Source organism: Camellia sinensis, chromosome 13, assembly GCF_055761805.1.
Source record: "Camellia sinensis isolate YWXY chromosome 13, ASM5576180v1, whole genome shotgun sequence".
Taxonomy (NCBI): domain Eukaryota; kingdom Viridiplantae; phylum Streptophyta; class Magnoliopsida; order Ericales; family Theaceae; genus Camellia; species Camellia sinensis.
The window spans coordinates 62,903,625-62,924,898 of record NC_138973.1 but is presented as its reverse complement, the minus strand read 5'-3'; the positions used below and the strand labels follow the sequence as shown (position 1 = coordinate 62,924,898).

Sequence of the window (21,274 nt, the reverse complement as noted above, 5' to 3'; positions counted from 1 at the left end):
TCTCTTCGGGACGACCCATCGACATTGAGGGTCCAGGAATGAGGGTCTTCTGGCTCTGTTAGAGTTGGTAAGGGCGGGGGTGTGGTGGTCGGGGTCGGTTTAGTGAATTCCATGATGAAATCAGCTATAGCTTGCCCTTTGATTGCTGTCCGAGGTCGGTAAGAGATGTCAAACTGGCTGAGTTCTACTGACCACTGCATCAATCTGCCCGAGAGTTCCGGTTGCTGCATGACCTTCTTCAGGGGCTGGTCGGTGAGGACCACTATGGAGTGGGCTTGGAAGTATGGGCGGAGTCGTCTAGAGGCAATGACCAAGGCCAGGGATAGTTTTTCCAGCAAGGGGTAGTTCTGTTCCGCGCCCCTGAGAGCTCGGCTAATGTAATAGACCGGTCGTTGGACTGAGCCATCTTCTCGGAGGAGAGCCGCACTGACTGCGGTTTCTGATACTGCTAGGTAGAGAAAGAGAGGCTCTCCCGTGATTGCTTGAGAGAGAAGGGGGGGGGGTTAGCCATGCATTGCTTTAACTGTTGGAAGGCCTCTTCGGACTCAGTTGTCCATTCAAAGGTCTGCCGAAGGACTTTGAAGAAGGGCAAGCACTTATCTGTCGCGCGGGATATGAAGCGGTTAAGGGCTGCCACTCGGCCGGTGAGCCTCTGAACTTCTTTGACCGTCCGAGGTGACTGCATCTCGACCAAGGCTTTGATCTTCTCAGGGTTAGCTTCGATGCCGCGTTGGCTGACCATAAAGCCCAAAAATTTGCCAGATCCTACACCGAACGCGCACTTCTCTGGGTTGAGCTTCATCTGGTACTTACGCAGGGTGGTGAAGGTTTCTCGTAAATCAGTGAGGTGGTCGGAGGAGTATTTGCTTTTGACTAGCATGTCGTCGACGTAGACTTCCATATTCCGGCCTATTTGGTGATGGAAGATGGTGTTAACCAGCCGTTGATAAGTGGCCCCAGCATTCTTCAATCCGAACGGCATTACCCGATAATGGTAAGTACCGCGGTCGGTAATAAATGATGTGTGCTCCTGGTCGGATGTGTGCATTAGGATTTGGTTGTACCCAGAGAAGGCATCCATGAAGCTGAGCATTTGATGACCGGCGGTGGCGTCGACCAACAGATCTATGCGAGGGAGGGGGTAACTATCTTTAGGACATGCTCGGTTCAAGTCCGAGTAGTCGACACAAAGCCGCCATTTGCCATTGTGTTTTCGGACGAGGACCACATTGGACAACCACCTAGGATAGTCCACATTTCTGATGAATTGGGCCTCGAGGAGCTTGTTAACTTCGGCGGCTATAAGGGTGTTGCGCTCCGGATGGAAGATGCGCTGTTTCTGGCGGTGGGGTCGAAAATGGGGTTCGATGCTAAGGCGATGGGTTATGAAGGAGGGGTCGATGCCTGGCATGTCAGAATGAGTCCAGGCGAATACATCTCTGTGCTCGGTTAAGAGGGCAGTAAGGTCGGCCTTGGCTTGAGCGGGTAATTGGCTGCCGATCTTGGCGGTTCTGATTGAATTGGTGGGATCAATGTTGACTTCAACAAGTTCCTCTACAGGTTCACCTCTGACCAGCTCGTCCTCGTCTCGGACGTCAAGCCCTTCGATGATCATGGCCTCTTTTAGCTTGACTTCTTTGAGTGAGGCGACATAACACTCCCTGGCTGTGGTTTGTTCGCCTTTGACGGTTCCGACGCCGAGGTCGGTGGGAAATTTCATGGCCAGATGGTATGTGGAAGTGATGGCTTGGAAGGTATTTAGGGCTGTGCGGCCAAGGATGATGTTGTAAGCGGAGGGGCAGTCGACCACGAGGAAGGTGAGCAGCTTAGTGGTCTGCCGCGGGTGCTCACCGATGGTGATAGGCAGATCGATGGAGCCGATGGAGGTCACTCGGTCTCCGGTGAAGCCGACCAGAGGGGTTTGGAGAGGGGACAGGCTCTCTTCCCCAACCTTGAGTTGGCGGAAGCAATTGAGGAAGATGATGTCCGAAGAGCTGCCGTTGTCTATGAGGACTCGTCTGATTTTGTAGTTGGAGAGGATGGCGGAAATGACAAGGGGGTCATCGTGTGGGTAACGGACTCCGGCACAGTCGGTATCAGTGAAGGTGATGGGTTCGATCCATTGTTTTGACTGTTTGGGAGGTCGGTCCACCGTCATTACTGCTTTGTCTGAGCCTTGTCTGATTTTTCTGAGTTCTGCCTTCTGGGCGGAGCGGGATGGCCCCCCGCAAGCAAGGCCTCCTGAAATGACTCTAATTTCGCCGACTGGTGGGGGGGGATTGCCCGGAGGTCGAGGCCGTGGTGGGGGGCGATCGCGGCCTTCGTTTGGTGGGTCTGGATTGCGGGGCGGTGTGCGTCGGCGATTGTTCCTGGGATGGTCAGTTCTTTGTCGCTGTGGGGGTCGGGGGTCTGTGAATCGGCTGAGACGGCCCTGGCGGATGAAGGTCTCGATCTGGTCTTTGAGGTTAATGCACTCGTCGGTGGTATGGCCATGGTCTTGGTGGAAACGGCAGTATTTGGACTGATCTTTCCGGGTGGAAGGGCTTCGGGACGGTAGGGGCCATTTGAGGGGGTAATCCCGCTGGATCTGGTTTAGGACGTGATCCATAGGGGAGTTGAGAGGGGTGTACCGCTCGAACCGACCGGGCAGTCGGGTCGGAATCGATCGGTCAGTTCGGGGGGGGTGGTCATTATACTGGGCGGTTCTGGGCTCGGAGTCTTTCCTCTTCTCTCTGGGAGTCGGATTTTTAGGGGTTGGCTCTTGTCGAGCGGCCAGGGAGTCTTCAGCATTCATGTATTTCTGAGCTTTGGATAGTAGGGTTGCCATGGTGGTTGGGGGGTTTTTGGAGAGGGAGAAGAGGAAGTCAGACGACCGCAGGCCGGCCATAAAGGCGGTGAGGATGACCTTGTCGTCATTTTCTGCTACTTGAAGGGCTTCGGTATTGAAACGGGTGACAAAGCTGCGGAGCGACTCCCCCTCTGTCTGACGAATGTTAAGGAGCTGGGTGGCCGGGCGCCTCTGACGCTGGGCTCCAATAAAATGGCTCAGGAAGGAGTCACTGAGGTGTTGAAAGGCGGAGACGGACTCCGCCGGTAGCTGGCTAAACCACAGCCGAGCTGATCCCTTTAGTGTCACTGGAAAAGCTCGGCACATGATCTCATCAGGAAAGGCATGGAGGACCATGAGGGTGCGGTAGGTTTCCAGATGGTCGACTGGGTCCGTCGTGCCATCGAAGGAGTCAATGGTAGGCATCTTGAATTTGGCAGGCAATGGTTTGTCGCGGATGGAGGCAACAAAAGGTGAGTTGGCGGTGGCCGAGGGCTTGTGCTGGATGTTCTGCATGACCCCTTGTAGTTGGAGTTTCATAGCTCGGATTTCAGCGTCCCAGAGGGGGGTGGTGTCGCCATGGTCGGCCAATGGAGGCTGGACGCTGCTAGCTTCCCCCTCAGGGGTCAGTACTGCAACCGGCGGGCGTGGAGGTGGTATGTTTTCATGTTGGGGAGGAAGGTGCTGCGAACCTTCTGGGTTAGGTGGAGGGGGCTGTGGAGCGGGATGGTCTGGGGCTGTTCCTTGGTTGGGGGGAACGTTTGGAGGTGGAACGGGGGGGTTTCTTTGGAGTAACGCATTGATCAGGGCCTGGTTTTGCTCGGCCATGCGGTTAATGCTGTTGGTGAGCTCGATGATGTATTGTGGTGGATTGATTGGGTGGGAGGGGTCTGTTTGGTGGCCGGAGGCATTGTGGTGAGAAGCCATGGACCTAGTCGTGACCATGCACCTAGATGGGCAAAAAGGAGAGGTGATAGTGAGAAGGGAGGGCTCCGGCGGTAGTGAACACAACTACCGCGCGAATAAACCAGTAACTTCCCACAGACGGCGCCAACTGATGATGTATCGATTCCCGGGTGGATGGGTCGGACCGGCCCAGGTTCTCCAGACTCCGGCTCAGGAAGGCTGGCTCCGTCAGATGACCTGCAAGCAAGTTCAGGGGGGGAACGGGGTAGTCCCCCAGTGAACCCTCCGGTGCAAGAATTAGAAGAGCAGAGTATGAAAAGACTGTATATCGAGAGATCAAGAGAGAGAGCAACCTAACCTCCTTTTTCTTCCTCTTATCCTTGCTTATATCCTTTGGTCATCATTTTTCCTGTCTCTTGTGACGTGCTTTTTCCGCCGAAAGCCTGTGCCATAGCTCATCTTGTTTAGGGTGATGGAGGCTCTGTTCCGGCGGGGAGTGCTGTTGTAATAAATGCTGTGATGGGTTGCATTAATGGTGATGTGTTGTGATAATAACTCTGCAGATCTTTGTCTGCTGATGTGGCCCGTGTCCCACCTGCCGTGTGCCTAAATGCCGTTGGCCCTTCATGTCTAGGTGGCCTCCAGCTGTTCTGGGCCTTGTCATCCAAGCAACCGGGTTGTGCCATTGGCCCCAAGCACTGGGTTCGGGGTGGTTTACCGTGGACCGTGTGCCTTGTGGGCCTATCCATGTCACAAGTAATTGGTGGTGGTGGAGGTGACCTTCAGGGACAGAAAATGATGGGCACTGGATAAGGGCATAAGAGAGGGTGAGGAACATGCAGCAGAGGATGAGGTGGGGTTAGAAACAGCAGTGGTCTCTGATACCATATCAGAAACGTAATTATCAAATGTTATTTACTAAAATTGACCACACAAAGCTTATGTTTATTCACACACACACATATATATATATATATATAGCATCAATTTACATGACTATAGATAACTACAGAAACCAAGATCATAACAGAATGTAACAAATATAAAATACAACTTTATCAGATTATGGAAGTATATCTAATATGAAAGATTAAAAGTAAAATGTGAATAAGTAATGCTGCACATAATATCATTTTTTACTTTATTTTTTTATTTCTAAACAGAAAATAATGGGACACATCATTAATAAATGCACAGGGAACTAACTTAATTATGTTTTTTTTCAGACAAATAACTTAACTGTGTTTGAAAGTGAGAAAAAGAGATAAGAAAATGATTTTTTTTTTTTTTGCTAGTGAGGTAGGAAAATGAATTATATGTAGCATTTTCTATTGTGAATGTCATATTCTTTCTGCTTGTATGGGAATATTAAACAAAAATATAAATAAATTGAATAGTGTTTTTTAATAAGCTAATAAATGATAGTATATTTCTTTTAGTTTCTTATTAACAAGTGCTCCTAAGCCACAAATAAAACAAATTATTTGTAAAACACAATATATTTTTTTACTAACCTTTATTCACTTTTACTTAAATCAATACACTTTTTAATATTTTTATATATTTTAAAGATGTTTTTATACACATTTTACAACATTATAAAACAAGGTTCATGAGACACTTATTAGCATTTCTGTTTCTTTTATATGGATAAAACTACCATTTATGGGTAGGAAATTGACAATAAAAATATTTAACTATTACAATTTAGCATAAAAAATAAAAAATCAAAACTATCACGTTGAGAGCCTGGTTAACTTTTATGGTAAAGTATTGTCCAATTGTTATCAATTTATTGTATTTTATTTTACATACTTTGCCTCCGTTTAGAGAGTGGGTTGGCTTTGTGACTTTTTGATTATTTTAGTCTGGAGTTAAAAAGTTTAATTTGGGAATGTCTTCTGGCTTTTTGGTTTTTTTAACTTTTTTTGTGAGAGAAGAGTGTAATGATTATGGGTTGAATTTGATGTTTTATTTTTTGTGGCTAAAATAGTCTATTTTATTTTTTGTGGCTATTTTAGCCCCTGACCCACCAAAACCAACTTTCCAAACTATGCCTTTATCTCATTATTTTTTTGACAAACTAATCCCAACTAGAAATAACTTTAGTTGAAAATTATTTTTATTTGGTTGAATATTTAAAATTTATTTCCAAAAATTGGATATTAATTTGACAAAAATAAATACAAAAAAGAAAAAAGAAAAAGAGAGAGCGTGTTTTTAAGTTTCCAAAATTTAATTTTTCTTTCCTAGGAAAAGAATGATATAAAAATAAGGAAGGTGAAACTAAGGCCTCGTTTGGCAATATCATTTTTTGCCTAAAAGTCAAAAAGTCATTAAAAAAATCAAAAAATCAACAACCTATATCAAAAAGTCAAAGATTCTATTTTCTCTTTACTTTTTGCACATCTTTTTATAAAAATTAAAAAGTCATCCTAAATATACTAGTTTTTTTTATATCATATTTTAGCCAAAAAGTTAAAAAGATACTAAAAAAACTTTTTTGCAAACGAGGCCTAAAAAAAAAAAAAGAAACGAAAACTTTGGCATAGCTTAAAAAAGATAAAAAGTCAAAAAATTACTCAAAAAATTAAAAAATATCACTACTCATCAAAAAAAAATTTAAAAATCAATTTTTTTACAAAAAGTACAACTTTGAATTGATGTGTGTGCAGTTGCTGTGCTGCGGCTGTGGACAAAAATGAAATGATTGGGTGTTGTTTGGCTTGTGGGGGCCATCACTGGTCCGTTTTGATAATGTGAACCATTCAATATGTAGAACTCGTCGAGTACTATATGTTTAAAAAAAATCACATTGATCAAATATCGATAACTATATGATCAAATCAGTTATGTACAACAAATGAATGGGGTTATAATTAATGATTGAGAAAAAACAAATATGATCAGATAACTATCGATATCCGATCAATGTGATTTTTTATAGATATATAGTAATCGACGATTTATACACATTGAACAGTTTAGATTAACAAATGGGACCCGCGATGACCCCCACGGGCCAAACAAAACCGTCCAGTACAATGCCTGAAAAGTAGCCAATAATTTCTTACTCCCATTCACTTGTGTAGGTTGTACCGCTATGGCCCACACCTCTCTCATCTTCTACTACACACTTCTTTATACAATTTTTTAATATATATTTTTTCATAAAAATTTAAAAAGTTAACCCAAACATCCATATTTTTTTCTTCAACTTTTTAATTCAAAAAGATAAAAAGTACACTTATTTAGAACACCCTAAAATAGAGAGAAAAGCAACAAAGGTGTTTTGGTCTCACTATAAAATATATTATTTAACTAAACTGCATTTAATTTTTTTACTACAGTGAAAATAGTTGTGTATATGTTTCCTTAACATATGTAATTAGCCTGAATTTAGTTCATGAATTTAGGTACGATTTGAAAATAAAAAGGGAAATGAAAAATATAAGTAAAAAGCCTATTTTTCGTGTACATTTTTCATTTTTGTTTTTAAATTTCTACCTAAACCTATAAATCAAATAGAGTCTTAAGGTACATGTTAACAAAAAGCCTTAATTTTTAATTTTATTTTGAAGTACATATGTAAATCATTTATTTAAGAAATTAAAGTAAGCAAAATTGGGCTCCGTTTGGTTTAGTTTCAAAATCATGATTTAAGTGTGGAATTGTGATTTACGTGTGGAATTGTGAGTTGAGTTTTAAAAAGAGAAAATTTGTTTGGTTATGATAAGTCTGGAATTGTGAGTTGAGTTTTGAAAAGAGAAAATTTGTTTGGTTACGAATTTTGAAAAAATAGTTTGAATTTTTGAATTTTGAAAAAAGTTTTGAATTATATTTTGAGTTTTGAGTTTTTGATTTTTGAGTTGTATTTTGAAATTTTTTAGATTTAATTTTTTTAAATATTTAAAAATGTTTAAAAACATTTTATTTTTTTTTATTTTAAATATATAATTTTTATTTTAAAATATTTTTACTTTTTATTTTACGTAAATATTTTATTTTTTTTAATTTTTTAAACTCAAAACACAAGTCCACATTCAAATCATAACTAGACACATAACTCAAAACTCAATTCAAAAATTCTTTTCAAAACTCATAACCAAATTTTTTTCAAAATTCTATTAAAAATATTTTTTATTTTGTTCTTTAAAATTATTTTTTATTCTGTATTTTTTGAAAAAATATTTTTTTTATTTTTTTGAATTTTTTTAAGTATTGGCCAAATAATTTGTTATGATTTACATATATAAGGTGATTCAATTTTTTTTAATTAAAAAAATTTAATATTTAAAAAAAGTAAAAAAATATTTAAAAAAATACAACTCATATACTTATAAAAAAAATACAGTGCACAAATTTTATGAAATACTGTGCACATTAAAAAAATACAACTCAAAACTCTGTTTAAAACTTATAACCAAACAAATTTTCTCTTTTTAAAACTCAATTCAAACCTTATAACTCATAATATAACTCTACACTCAAATCATGATTTTAAAAATAAAATAATAAAAAAGTTGATTTTTCTTTAGAAAAATAGAGTTTTGAAAGGTGTTTGGTTATGAATTTTAAAAATAATTTTTGAATTAAATTTTAAATTGTGTGGGTTTATTTATTTATTTATTTTTTTGAACATAAGTAAAAAGGAGGTTCTGTGGGGGCATTACGACCTTCGTAGGCCCAGGTCCCGGGGTAGCCGGTTGCCGGCTTGGTTTAACCCAGCCCATAGGAAGGGACTTATCACCAATGCACCAGTGGAGCTCATCAACCGCCCCAGCCATGGACAAGTTTCGAGTGGAGTACAGCACGAGGTCTCCGCAGAGAGCCCTTGGGAAATCCAGGATTTTCGCGCCCTCCAAGAATCAAACTTGACTCATGACTGTGGGAAGGCAATGCCTTCACCACTGGGCCACCACCCTTGGTGGTAAATTGTGTGGGTTGATTATGAGTTTTAAAAAGAATTTTGAGTTTTTTTTCGCAACATCTGGATACAATTGATTGTTAAGAGGCATATATATCGTACCATCTAATTTCTTGAGCTGAAACCATTGAGAAAAAAATGATTTCAAGTCTAGTTAGACTAATCAATTGGACGATCCAGTCTACTTTATTGTGAATTTATTTTATATTCGTTTTAACGATCCAAACTATTAATGTATAAAATTTATCAAGTACTTCATCTCTGTAAGAAATCATGTTGATTGGATATCAATAGTCACTTGATCAAATCACATTTGTGTGAACAATTTATTTTTAAAATCATAATTACAGTCGACACAAATTTGATTTGATCAAATGATTATCGATATCTGATCAACGTAATTTTTTACAAGAATGAAGTATTCGATAAGTTTTACATATTGAATCATTCGGATTGTTGATATGAACTCTATAATAGACTCATGAAGACCCAACAATACGCTCCACTTCGATTCTAAACGGAAGAAAAGTTACTATCAAAATATCTATCTACTTATTGGGAAAAAGGTCATTGTTGTACAACAAGGAGTAGTATGGATGGCAATTTGAACCCGGCCCGACGGGGACCCAACCCCCCGTCCCAGATAAGAGTGGTTTTTCTCCAAAAAATACCCCCGACAGGGCGGGGATGGTATTCAAAAATAAATCCCTGATGACATTCGGGTCGGGACGGTGATACATATTTCATCCCCGGCCCCCGGTCCCATCCCCCATCCTTGTTAGCCCCGATTTATATATATGTGTTTGGTTGACTTACACTACACAGTCACACACACTCTTTTTGATTTTTCTCTCTCTTACACTCTCTCTCTCTTTTCTCTTCTTTCACTCTCTCTCTTCTCTCCACAGACGCAGTCGACTCCTCCAAGCCACCACCGCCTCCTCCTCCTCCAGCCCACTGCTGCCTCCTCCTCCGTCGCCTCTCGCGGCCTCCTCCTGTCGCCTCTCGAGGCCTCGTCCTCCGTCAGCTCCTCCTCCGCCAGGCCACCGTCAAACCTTCATATACCGTCGCCTTTCGCCTCCTCCTCTCTCTGCCACGGCAGATCTGAGAAGATCCCGCCACCGCCATCACCATCGATTTCCTCCCTCCCGCCAGATCTTTCTCTGTTTTTTTTTTTTTTGATGATGTTGCCGTTGATGATGTTTTTGTTGATGAAAATGAAGTTGATGATCGATGATGTTGTTGTTGATGATCGATGATGTTGTTGATGATGATTTGTTATTGAGAGAGAAAGCTAAATAGAGAGAGAGAGAGTGACGGGGATTTTTCGGGGTCAGGAGTAAATTAGTGTAGTATTCACTATCCAATTACCATATACACACATTTTATATTGTTCGGTCATTGCAGTGTATGCATGTTATAGAGAGCCAAGTTTCCACATGGTTGGTGGCAAATGCTCAAGCAGTATCTCTTGCATTTAGCTTTGCAAACTTCAACATAAAGAAGCCCTCTAAGTAACTCCTGGTTTATCCATGAGAGTCTCTTCAGTTTTCTCTCTCTGTCTCTGTCTCTGTCTCTATCTCTATCTCTGTCTCTTAAAATTGTTCGGTCATTACAGTGTATGCATGTTATAGAGAGCTATTGTATAGAGTTATTAATCCAGTGTTAAAATGTAGTACTTGTGTATAGCAGGGCTTCAGAATTAGCATCTTCGCCTAGCTGAAGATCTGAAATAAGAAGACTTTGTATTTTGATCTGTTTCATCAATGCACGCAGAGATTTCTCGTCCATCATGACCATCAATTTTTGCTCTGTTTTTATGATTTAATTACTCATGCTCACAACTTTGCAAGAGATTGGGTAATATCTTGAACTTCTTTCTAGTGAATTACTACATAGGATTAATTACATTATTGGTCCCTAATGTATGCCTCTTATGGTATTTTAGTCCTTACGGTTTAAGAACATGTTTGATTGGGCGGATTAATCCGTGGACCCAATTATCTCATGTTTGTTTTAACATTTTGGTTTAGGATTATTAATCCAATGGATAATTAATCCAACAAATTGTAGGATTATTAGTAATGGGGTAGGGGTGAGATTATTAATCTAATTGGATAGTGAATGCTACACTAATTTAATAGGATTATTAATACTTCACTATTAGTATTGTGAATCAAACATGACCTAATTGTATCAATTTGTTATTAGTAATGGGGTAGGGTGGGATTATCAATTTCTTTTCAAAACTCATGACTCAAAATACGGCTCCATACTCAAATCATGATTCTAAAAATAATTTTAAAAAATAAAATAAAAAAATATTTTATTAATTTTTTTCTTTTAAAATAGAGTTTTGAAAAAAGTTTGGTTAAGTTTTGAAAAGAGTTTTGAATTGAGTTTTGAGTTATGCGTTTGGTTATGAATTTTGAAAAAATAATTTTTAAATTAAGTTTTGAATAGTTTTGAGTTGTGTAAATAGTTATGAGTTTTGAAAAGAAAATTTTTTTTTTTGGTTATAACTTATAAGATTTAAAAAGAGTTTTGAGTTAGATTTTGAAATTTTTTGGATTTATTTTTTAGGGTATTTTTTTTAAATATTTTAAATATTTATTTATTTTTATGTGCACTATATTTCATATATTTATGTGTTGTATTTTTTAAAATATCTTAAATATATTTTTTAAATATTAAAAAAATTTAAAAAATATTTTTTATTTTAAACATATATTTTTTATTTTAAATATATTTTTTTATTTGAAAATAATTTTTAAATTGAATTTTGAGTTATGTTTAGTTTTCAGATTAAAATATTTAAAATAAAAAAATTTAAATAAAAATTATATATTTAAAATAAAAAAATAAATCAAAAAACGATGTTTGTTCTAAACACTTCCTTTCTATAGTAAGGTCATTTTCTTTCAAACCCGTCTTCTAATCCAAAAATATTTTTTAATATTTTAAAAAGAAAGGTAATAAGGACATTTATTTTAGAAAAGTAATACCATTTGTTTCAATTTGAAAGAATGGGAGAATCTGAAGAATATCAGGTAAAAATAAGGGAGATTACTGTAATTATTAAAACTACAAAAAAAAAAAATCTGTATTTATCAAAAATATTAGAGGAAGTCAGTGTAATGTACCTAATTTTATTTTGATTTGTTTCAAACGAACACCTCTTAAAAAAAAAAAAAAAAAAAGTGTCAAAACTGTGCCGTTTTGTCCCTATCTATCTATCTATCTAGCACAGCAGGCAACCCTTGTCTCTATCTATCTATGGGTTCGTTTAGGAAAGAGGTTAACTTTAACTTTTTAATTATTTTATGGACTTTTCTTAAGTGACCCTTTTGGAATGGATTGCTTTTCTCGTGCCCAACTTACCCCTTTGATGTCAACAATTTACATGCTCGCTAGGTCTATGCAATCACGTGGCTTCCATAGCCAAAAGGGCCAAATTCTTTTTTTGCCCTTGCTTTGGGAAAATCAACTTTTACAGAGATTTTTTTTTTTACAGTAATTTTATTTACACATAATACAAATTCTCAGGACACTCTATAAATAATATTTAAATATAAATTTATAAACATAAAGTAATTATTTAGATATAAATAATTGAATGAGATATATATTCGATTAATTTATTTTTATTCATATTTTTAAATCTAAATATTTAACATTTGTTTTGAAAGTTTATATCCAAATATCATTTCCGTTATGTATTGATAGTTTGTACAGTGTTCAAATAGACTTTCTTATAATTTTTTCTTGTTTGATAAAAAAGGTAATTTTTCCTTGTTTTCTCCGATAGTTGGATAAAATGAGCTCTTATTTTTTAAAAATAGCATCAAGTTTAATTTTGAACCATCCAAAACATATCAAATTAATTTAAATTAGAATGAAATTATTATTTTTTAACTTCTATCAAATAATCATTCCATTTTATTATGTTTCAATTCAAACAAAAACTAGCATAAAGTAAAAAAAAAAATGTTTCTGCAAGCCGCCGGTGCCTAATTAGCTAGTATATATATAGATATATATTTGGGTCAAACTTCTCTTGAGTTCAAAATCAGTTTATAACATGTTGTTGGACTTGTAGGGGCTATCACGGGTCATATTTTGATAATTTAAATATTTAATGTGTAAAATTTGTTGAATATTTTATTCATATAAAAAATCACGTTAATCAGATATCGATAGTAATTTGATCAGATTAAATTTCTGTTAACGAGAAATATAATTTTGAAAATAAATTATTGACAAAAATTTGATACAATTAAATAATTATCGATATTCGATCAACGTGATTTTTTATAAAAATAAAATATTTGATAAATCTTACATATTAAACTATTTAAATTATCAAAACAGACCCCTAGACCCTACCAACCTAAGAACACCATCCAATCTAGAAGCCCGACCCTATATATTTCTTCAGCTGGACTTCAACGGCGTCGTTTGGTAACACTTTACGTTTTCAGTTTTCTGTTTATATTTACAAAAATTTAAAAAATTCAAATAAAAACTTGTTTGGTCAAATTTTTGATTTATAAATCAATGGTCTCACTTTATAAATTTGGCCAAAAAAATGAAAACACAAAAAATGTGTTTCCATTTTGAGTTTTCAATTTTTTTTTTTACCACTCAATACTAGCTACCACCCGCCACCATTTTCTACCACTGTCTTCTGCTACCACCCACCCCCCACCACCACCACCTGTTACCACCACTCACTACCCACCTGTCACCACCACCCACCACCTACCACCACTCACCCACCCACCTGTCACCCACTGGCCACCACTACTCACCCCTCGCCGCTACCACCACCCACCTGCCACCAGTATCCACCACATGCCATCCACCACCACCAGCCACCTGCTACCCACCCGCCCCTACCACCTACCACCTACCACCCACCACCACCACCCGTCACCTACTTGTCACTACCACTCACCACCCATCTGCCATCACTATCCACCACATGCCACCCATCACCACCAGCCACCTGCTACCCACCCGCCCCCACCACCTACCACCCACCACCATCACCACCACCACTACCATCACCCACCACCCACTTGCCACCACCACCACCACCCGCCACCACCCGCTATCCGCAATCCACCTGTCACTACCACCCACCCCCACCACCACCACCACCGCCCACTCGATAACACCCACCACCCGCCACCGTTACTGACCCATCCACCATCACCATCCACCACCCATTCGCCACCACCCGCCATCCGCCACCCACCTGCTACCACCACCCGCCACAACCACCACCACCACTACCACCACCGCCACCACCACCACCACCCACTCGCTACCACCCACCACCTGCCACCGTCACCCACTCACCCATCATCACCACCCACCACCACTCGCCACCCGCCACCCACCTGCCACCCCCACCCGTCACCACCACCACCACCACCACCCGTCACCTACCCGCCACCACTACCCACTCACCACCACCCGCCATCCACCACCCACCTGTCACCACCACCCACCACCTGCCACCACCACTGCTATCACCCACTCGCTACCATCCACCACCACTCGCCACCCACCGTCATCACTTTCCACCACCACTTGCCACCACTTGCCATTTCTCACTCTTTTTTATATTTTTAAATTTTTTAAATATTTTGTCAATTACCAAACGCGTTTGTAGTTTATATTTTTCTAAAAATAAATAAAAACTAATTTATAAAATTTTTATAAATATAAATTGAAAACGTAAATGTTACCAAACACATACAACTTTGTTTCCGTTGTCAGAAAAATATCAAAATTGCTACTTTCCAGACATTTGGCCTCTTTGGACAATTGAGATGGAAGTCCAGTTTATTAATGTCTTTAAGGTGATGTTTGGTAAACATTTTGGATTAAAAAATTACAAAAAGATAAAAAAAAAAAAAAAAAAATCACAAAAGAATAAAATAAGTAAAAAGACAAAAAAAAAAATACTATTTTAAAGTCAAAAAGTTAAAAAGTCAAATAAGAATACCAAACGATTAAAAAAATCAAAAAAATTAAAAAATTAACTAAAAAAGTCATTGTCAAACGAGCAATAAGTCATATTTTTTTAAAATTATTTTTATATATTTTTTTAGAAAATAAAAAAATTAACTGATAACTTACTTTTCAAAATTTTAAACTCACAGGCCGAAAGTGCTATACTTGAAGTAGAATTGGTTAGTGTCGGCCTTTTTCATAGCTTGGATCATATGCTTGAATTAGAGTTTCGTTTGAAAATAATTCCGTCATTAAGAAGCTATCAAAGTTTCTTAATATATTATTCATAGTCTAAATCCCCCTAAATTCTATAATGGTGACTTAAGATGGAAGATAAAAAGCCATATTTTGTAGAGATTTTCTTTTGGAGTAAAATCTCACAACAATAATATGTATACTATTTTTTTTATACCATATATAGAGATTCTCTATTAATAAAAGTGGAGTTATAGGCTCTCACAATAGCTCAAACACTTCGTTAAATAATTCTTTAATTATCTTACTTCTTAAATAAGTGAATTATTTATAAACTATGTAAACCCTCTATAAATAATCAATCGGGTCAAATCTGACCCAATTTCCAACCATAGTAAATGCTTATGATATTGCTTAAATTTTTCGTGCCTAGTACAACATAACAAAGAGTAGTGTGACATTCACTGATTAATGTGTTAATTAATGTATTAATATTAATTATGATATTATTATTGACCTTATTTATTATATAAATTATAAATATTAAAAATATTTTAAATTATACCACATTATCAATTGATATACTAACTAATACATTAATTGATACAAATAACATTAATCCTTGATAAAAGCAAATTTTCACTCCTGTTTTGGTTATGTTCTTCTCACTAGGATCACCATTATAACAATTACATGCTTGTGTTTTCTAAATGGAAAATGACTCGTAATTCAAATTTTGTGGCTTAAAAGTGGCTCAAATGGCCAAAACGGGCCAAAACGACGTCGTTTTGGCCATTTTTATGTTGTTCTGTACTCAAAACGACGTCGTTTTGGCCATTTTTATGTTGTTCTGTACTCAAAACGACGTCGTTTTGGCCATTTTTATGTTGTTCTATACTCAAAACGACGTCGTTTTGGCCATTTGAGCTACTTTTGAGTTACAAAATTTGAGCTGCGTAGTATTATCGTTTCTAAATAATGCATTTTCCAGCTGTCTTCTTGATAGGGGAAGAAAATGCATCACATCGTCACATGGCCGTATCCCATAAAAACTATGAATAATATTGTAGGCAGCAATTAGTTTATTAATTAATATATATTATTAGATGATATGATACCATTTTAAAAATTTTAAATTTTTATAATTTATATAATAAATATGGTCATAATTTAAAAAAAAAATGTTATTAATATGTGTACTAATTAGTATATGTAATATTATATAAAAAAAAAAAAAACTATTCTCTCTCATTGTTTTAAATTTATTATCTCCGTTTATGTGGTTTATAGGTTTCTTATTAAAAAAATTATATTTAAATGAGGAACAATTTTAATAATTATAATTTCATATAAGCACAAATCAGAAGAACTTGTGTTTCGTATTTGCACAAGACTCATTTATATTTTCATACAAATTCAATTATTTTGAATTTTTTTTCAATACTTTTTTTTTATATTATTTTTCGTCTCATATATGTGTCATGAAGTTGGGCATTGTCAAAAGGCTCTAAAAGGCTGCCCTTAAATCTATGGGCTAGATGGGCTTGGATCAAAGAGTAGATCCATCGGGCCAACTATCCTGGCTGGGTGGGTTACCTGAAGCTCTTCTCAAAATTCAGCTCATAAGCCCAAAAGTTGGTATTATAAATTTTTTTGGGGGGCTTATATTGGAAACATCAGTAGTAGTAGTTGTTAGTAGGGAAATAGGGTAATATTTTGTGAAAAGTTCGAATTTAGGCTAAAATCAGGGCCAAATTAGCTATAAATGGGCCAAGCCCAACAGTAAGCCCATAAATCCATATTTTACAACTCATGGAAACTTGGAAAGTGTCTGTGCTTTAGGAATCTAAAATATGTGACCCATTAACATGTCAAAGCCAAAAACATGTGCCTGAGTGGTGTCGTTGCACCGGATGATATTATAAATGTGGTATAAAACATGATGATAAATGCAATATTATTCATAATAAAAAATATAATTATCATATTGTTTCTTTAAAACTTTGTGTTTAGATTATCGATTTGAATAATAATTTTATAAAAATTAAAAAAATATAAATAAAATTATTTTTTTATTTTAAAATTTTTATTTAAATCAATAATCTAAACACCCGTTAAATTTTTAGTCAAATCAGACTCAAATCCCTATGCTAATAAACACACAAGTTGAGTGATAGAGATAAGTAGGGGTGTGCGCGGTGCGTGTCGGTGTGATTTGAAAGAAAAATAAAAATTGTATGGCGGGTGGTGGATCGATAAAAGTGTCACTAGAATTTGTTATTTTTTTTATCAAAAACCGACGATTCTGTTGGCAATTAATGACGGATTTGCCTTGGCGGTTCGGGCGGATTGGCGGTTTATAAAAAATATAATTCAAATTACAAAACTTAAATCAAAGAGTAAAAAAAAGACGAGAGATACCGTGATGTTAAGCATCTTGCGAAACTTTATTCTGATGAAGCAAGTGTAGCAACAACATGATAATATCAACGACTATGCCATCAGTTCATTACACGCATCTGTGGAAACTACAATGATCAAATACAATACACAAAATTAATATCATTCATGATTTACAATATATTAAAAATGTTTACTGTTAAAAAGTATTTAGATTGAAATGTGAGCTGATGCAAGTTTGCAACATGGCCAAAAAGAAAAAAAGATTGAAAAGTGAATTGGAATCCAACTTTATTTTGGATTATTGACATCTTGAATTCCCCTCGAACAGTAATGTAATACTATATTCTAAGGTATAGAACAACAAGTAAACTTAAGTAAAAAAGAATTTTTAGAATCATATAAAACATGATTTAATAGCGGTGCGGGTCGGTACGATTTGAAAGAAAAATAGAAACTGACAGGATTGATAAAAGTGTCATTAAAATTTATTATTTTTCTTATAAAAAACTAATGGTTCAATTGATAAATAATAACGAATTTACCTTAACAATGTAATTCAATACGATTTTAACGATTTTGACGGTATCATCCACACTTCTAGAGATAAGAGGAATGCTATATAGAAAGAAAATTTATATATGTATTGTAAAATCAACTTTTTACTTTAAAAGAAACGATATGTGAAGATTATTTTCATAATATTATCACATTGGTCTTTTAAATTTTGTATAATACTGCAGAAGTAAAGTACGCTAGTCCCAATAAAGAATGTACATCCTTATCTAATTACAGCAGATATAGCCGATGTAGTTGAAGGACGTACATCCTTATCTAATTACAGCAGATATAGGGAAAAGGAATAGGGAAAAGGAAAATAATGAAAAATTATTTGGTGTATTTAGAGCTTCAAGTGATTGTGTTATTCACCGATCATAATTTATTACATATTTTTTATATTTTGAATAAATTATAAATATATTTTTGAAATTTACTTAAATTATAAATTATTCTTTATGATTTTAAAAATTATATTATGCCACTTAAAATTTTTAATTTCATAACAAATAGATCATTTTATTAAAAAATTATTAAGTTAATTAATAGTTTTTAATAATATTAAAATTTTATTTTAATTAATAATTCAGATAATTTTATTATTATATAGGTAAACAGTTAGAAATTTCATTTTTTTAATTAATTCTGTTAAATAAAAAATTCTGACAATAAAATATTTATAATTTTTTAAATCACGAAAAACAATTCATATTTTAAATAAATTTAAAAAAATATATTTATAATTTATATTTATTTTTTAATTATTTAATATAAAATTGTGAATCTTACTTTATTTGTCAATCACAATATATTTAAGCATCACCTAATGATGACTAAGATCAACCAATAACTTTTCGAAAAGGCTAAGGCTAAGTTTGGGTAGTTTAAAAAAAGCTAAAAAGTCAAAAAGTTACTCAAAAAGTTAAAAAGTCATTACTATTCACCAAAAGTCAACAATTACGACTGCACAATTCCCAATTCTAATTTTTCCCTACAAACTAATTTTTACAATTTTTTATTACACATTTTTCCATAAAAAGTCAAAAAGTTAACCCAAACATTCATATTTTCAACCTCAACTTTTTAGTCTAAAAAGACAAAAAGTACACTTATTTAGTCTTCCCAAACTTGGCCTAAGATTGAAGCAGCCTACACACCGGGTCTAGAGTGTGTGGTGTAAATGTCCAATCTGAGGACAAATAATAGAATAAAGCATTAAAGCAAACAAAAAAATAAAAGTAAAAGTAAAAATAAAAGTAAAAGTAAAAGCAAAGAATATATTTGACTGCCTTTTTAAAAAATAAAAATGAAAATCTTATAATTTTAAGGTATCTGAAATTTTACTTAGAAAATATTATGTAATTTAAATTTAAATTTAAATTTTTATATGTTAGAGTTACATTTACATTAAATTTGGAGTTACATTTACAAATATAAAATTTTATATACATATTATTAAATCTAAATAAATAAAAACATTGAACAAAATATACTTCATCAAAGATTTTTCACTAAATTATATTTATATTTTAAATCATATTTACTTATTTATTTATTTTATTTATTTGTCCCGACACAACAGTCCCCTCAATTATCGTATTAGTGGATTTACTCAACCTAATATTAGGTGGTCATTTTTTCATTATTACTCTATGGACACATGAATCGATTATAGAGCCAAAAGTATCCCATTCTAACTGTTTCTAATTTGTACTCTTTTTAGGGTTAGGTTAGGAGTGGGTTGAGTTTTTGATTTTTTTATTATTTTAATTTAGGTTAAAAAATTTAATTTGAGAAATTTTTTTTAATTTTTTTAAGAGAAAAATATAATAATTATAAATTAAATATAATATTTTATTTATTATAATTAAAATAATTTATTTTATTTTTTATAACTAAAATAGTCCAGACCATCTTCCCAAATCGACCCTTAATTTATTGACAACATTTTAGCATCTCTATTGTCTATACATATTATCCTCCAAAGCTCTCTTCTTCGCATCACCCAAATCTCTCCATTTCGTATCTTTCAAAAGACATGGCAAAACTTGAACTTCACTTCCTGCTACTAGTAGTACTAGTTTTGATCTCTTTCCATTACAAGCCTCTCATGGCAGACTCTATTGCTGGCACAAGCTTCATCAAATCCTCCTGCAGAGCCACCAGCTATCCTGCGCTCTGCGTGCACAGCCTCTCATCCTACGCCACTAAAATCCAACAAAGTGACAAACAACTAGCTCAAGCCGCCTTAGCCGTGAGCTTAGCCAGGGCTCGATCCACATCCGTGTTCGTGTCGAAAATGACTAAAGTTTCAGGCATGAAGCCAAGAGAGCGCCAAGCCGTGAAAGACTGCGTCGAGAACATGGGCGATACGGTGGACCAGCTGGGCAAGTCGATTCAAGAGCTGGGCCGAGTGAGCCGCCGAGCTAAGAAGAGCCATGACTTTATGTGGCACATGAGCAATGTGCAGACATGGGTCAGCGCGGCGTTGACCGATGAGAGCACGTGCGTTGATGGTTTTGGAGAGCATGCTATGGATGGGGATGTGAAGGGTGCTATTAAGAGCAGGGTGGTTAGTGTTTCGAAAGTCACTAGTAATGCTCTGGCTTTGGTTAACCGATTTGCGGCTCGACACCGCGCTGCTACTGCAACCACTAGTGTTCCGTAAGTTTGGATTTCAGTTCTTCTACGTGCACAGAATCTGATTACAGAACTTGTGTTCGGTTCTGTAATCCACTAGTCGAGTTATAATATGCTGGTTGTGTGTGTAAATGACAATGAATTTTAACTTATGTAATACTTTCTCAGTTCTTGTTGGGCTATTAATACTATGTGTGTGGATTGATTTTGTTAGCTGCTGAAACCACTAGTTGCTTACATAATCTTGAATCTGCGCTAGCTGGTTTTGGAGTATATGTTACTTTTCTCCCCCTATGTACCAAGTTTTTAAAACAATACCACGGTCATGCTTATTTGGCGATTTAAGTTGGATGAAATTAGTAGTGAAATATTGATTAGGGAAGAGATTTTTAATTTAAGAATTGTTAATGAGGGAATTAAGTAAAAATGTGTTTATTTTGATGATATTATGAAAGAGGATTAGTGATAAGATTGTTAAATTATTTTTATATAAAATAAATTAATAAATTATTTTTATATTAAAAAAATTAAAATAAATATTAAAATGTACTTGGTAAAAAAATTAATATTTTTTTATATATAAAATGAATTGAATTCCTTCATTATTTTTTTTAATTTCATCTAAAATCTAGCCAAACTATTTTATTTTACTGAAAGGGATTACTCGAGCATCTCTAACGGTTTATCAAATGTTTCACCAAATTTGAGTAAAAAAATGGCCATTTCCTCAATTTAATACTGAACGTTCCAACGGTTCACCTTCATCAAATCTCCTTCAGGACAACTGGATGGTCGAC

At 35.6% G+C, this 21,274-nt stretch overlaps 1 protein-coding gene across 1 annotated transcript; it reads left to right on the top strand.

Annotated features, from left to right (window-relative positions):
* The first annotated feature begins 19,779 nt into the window (after window positions 1-19,779).
* On the top strand, window positions 19,780-20,822 carry LOC114320871 (pectinesterase inhibitor 9). The gene has a single exon (XM_028267946.2). It carries the CDS (start codon window positions 19,876-19,878, stop codon window positions 20,503-20,505), a length of 630 nt encoding a protein of 209 aa, XP_028123747.2. The 5' UTR covers window positions 19,780-19,875; the 3' UTR covers window positions 20,506-20,822.
* The last annotated feature ends 452 nt before the right edge of the window (window positions 20,823-21,274 follow it).

Bases quoted from the DNA above. Each gene is read 5' to 3' on its own strand.
- LOC114320871 (XM_028267946.2), top strand. From the start codon at position 19,876: ATGGCAAAACTTGAACTTCACTTCCTGCTACTAGTAGTACTAGTTTTG.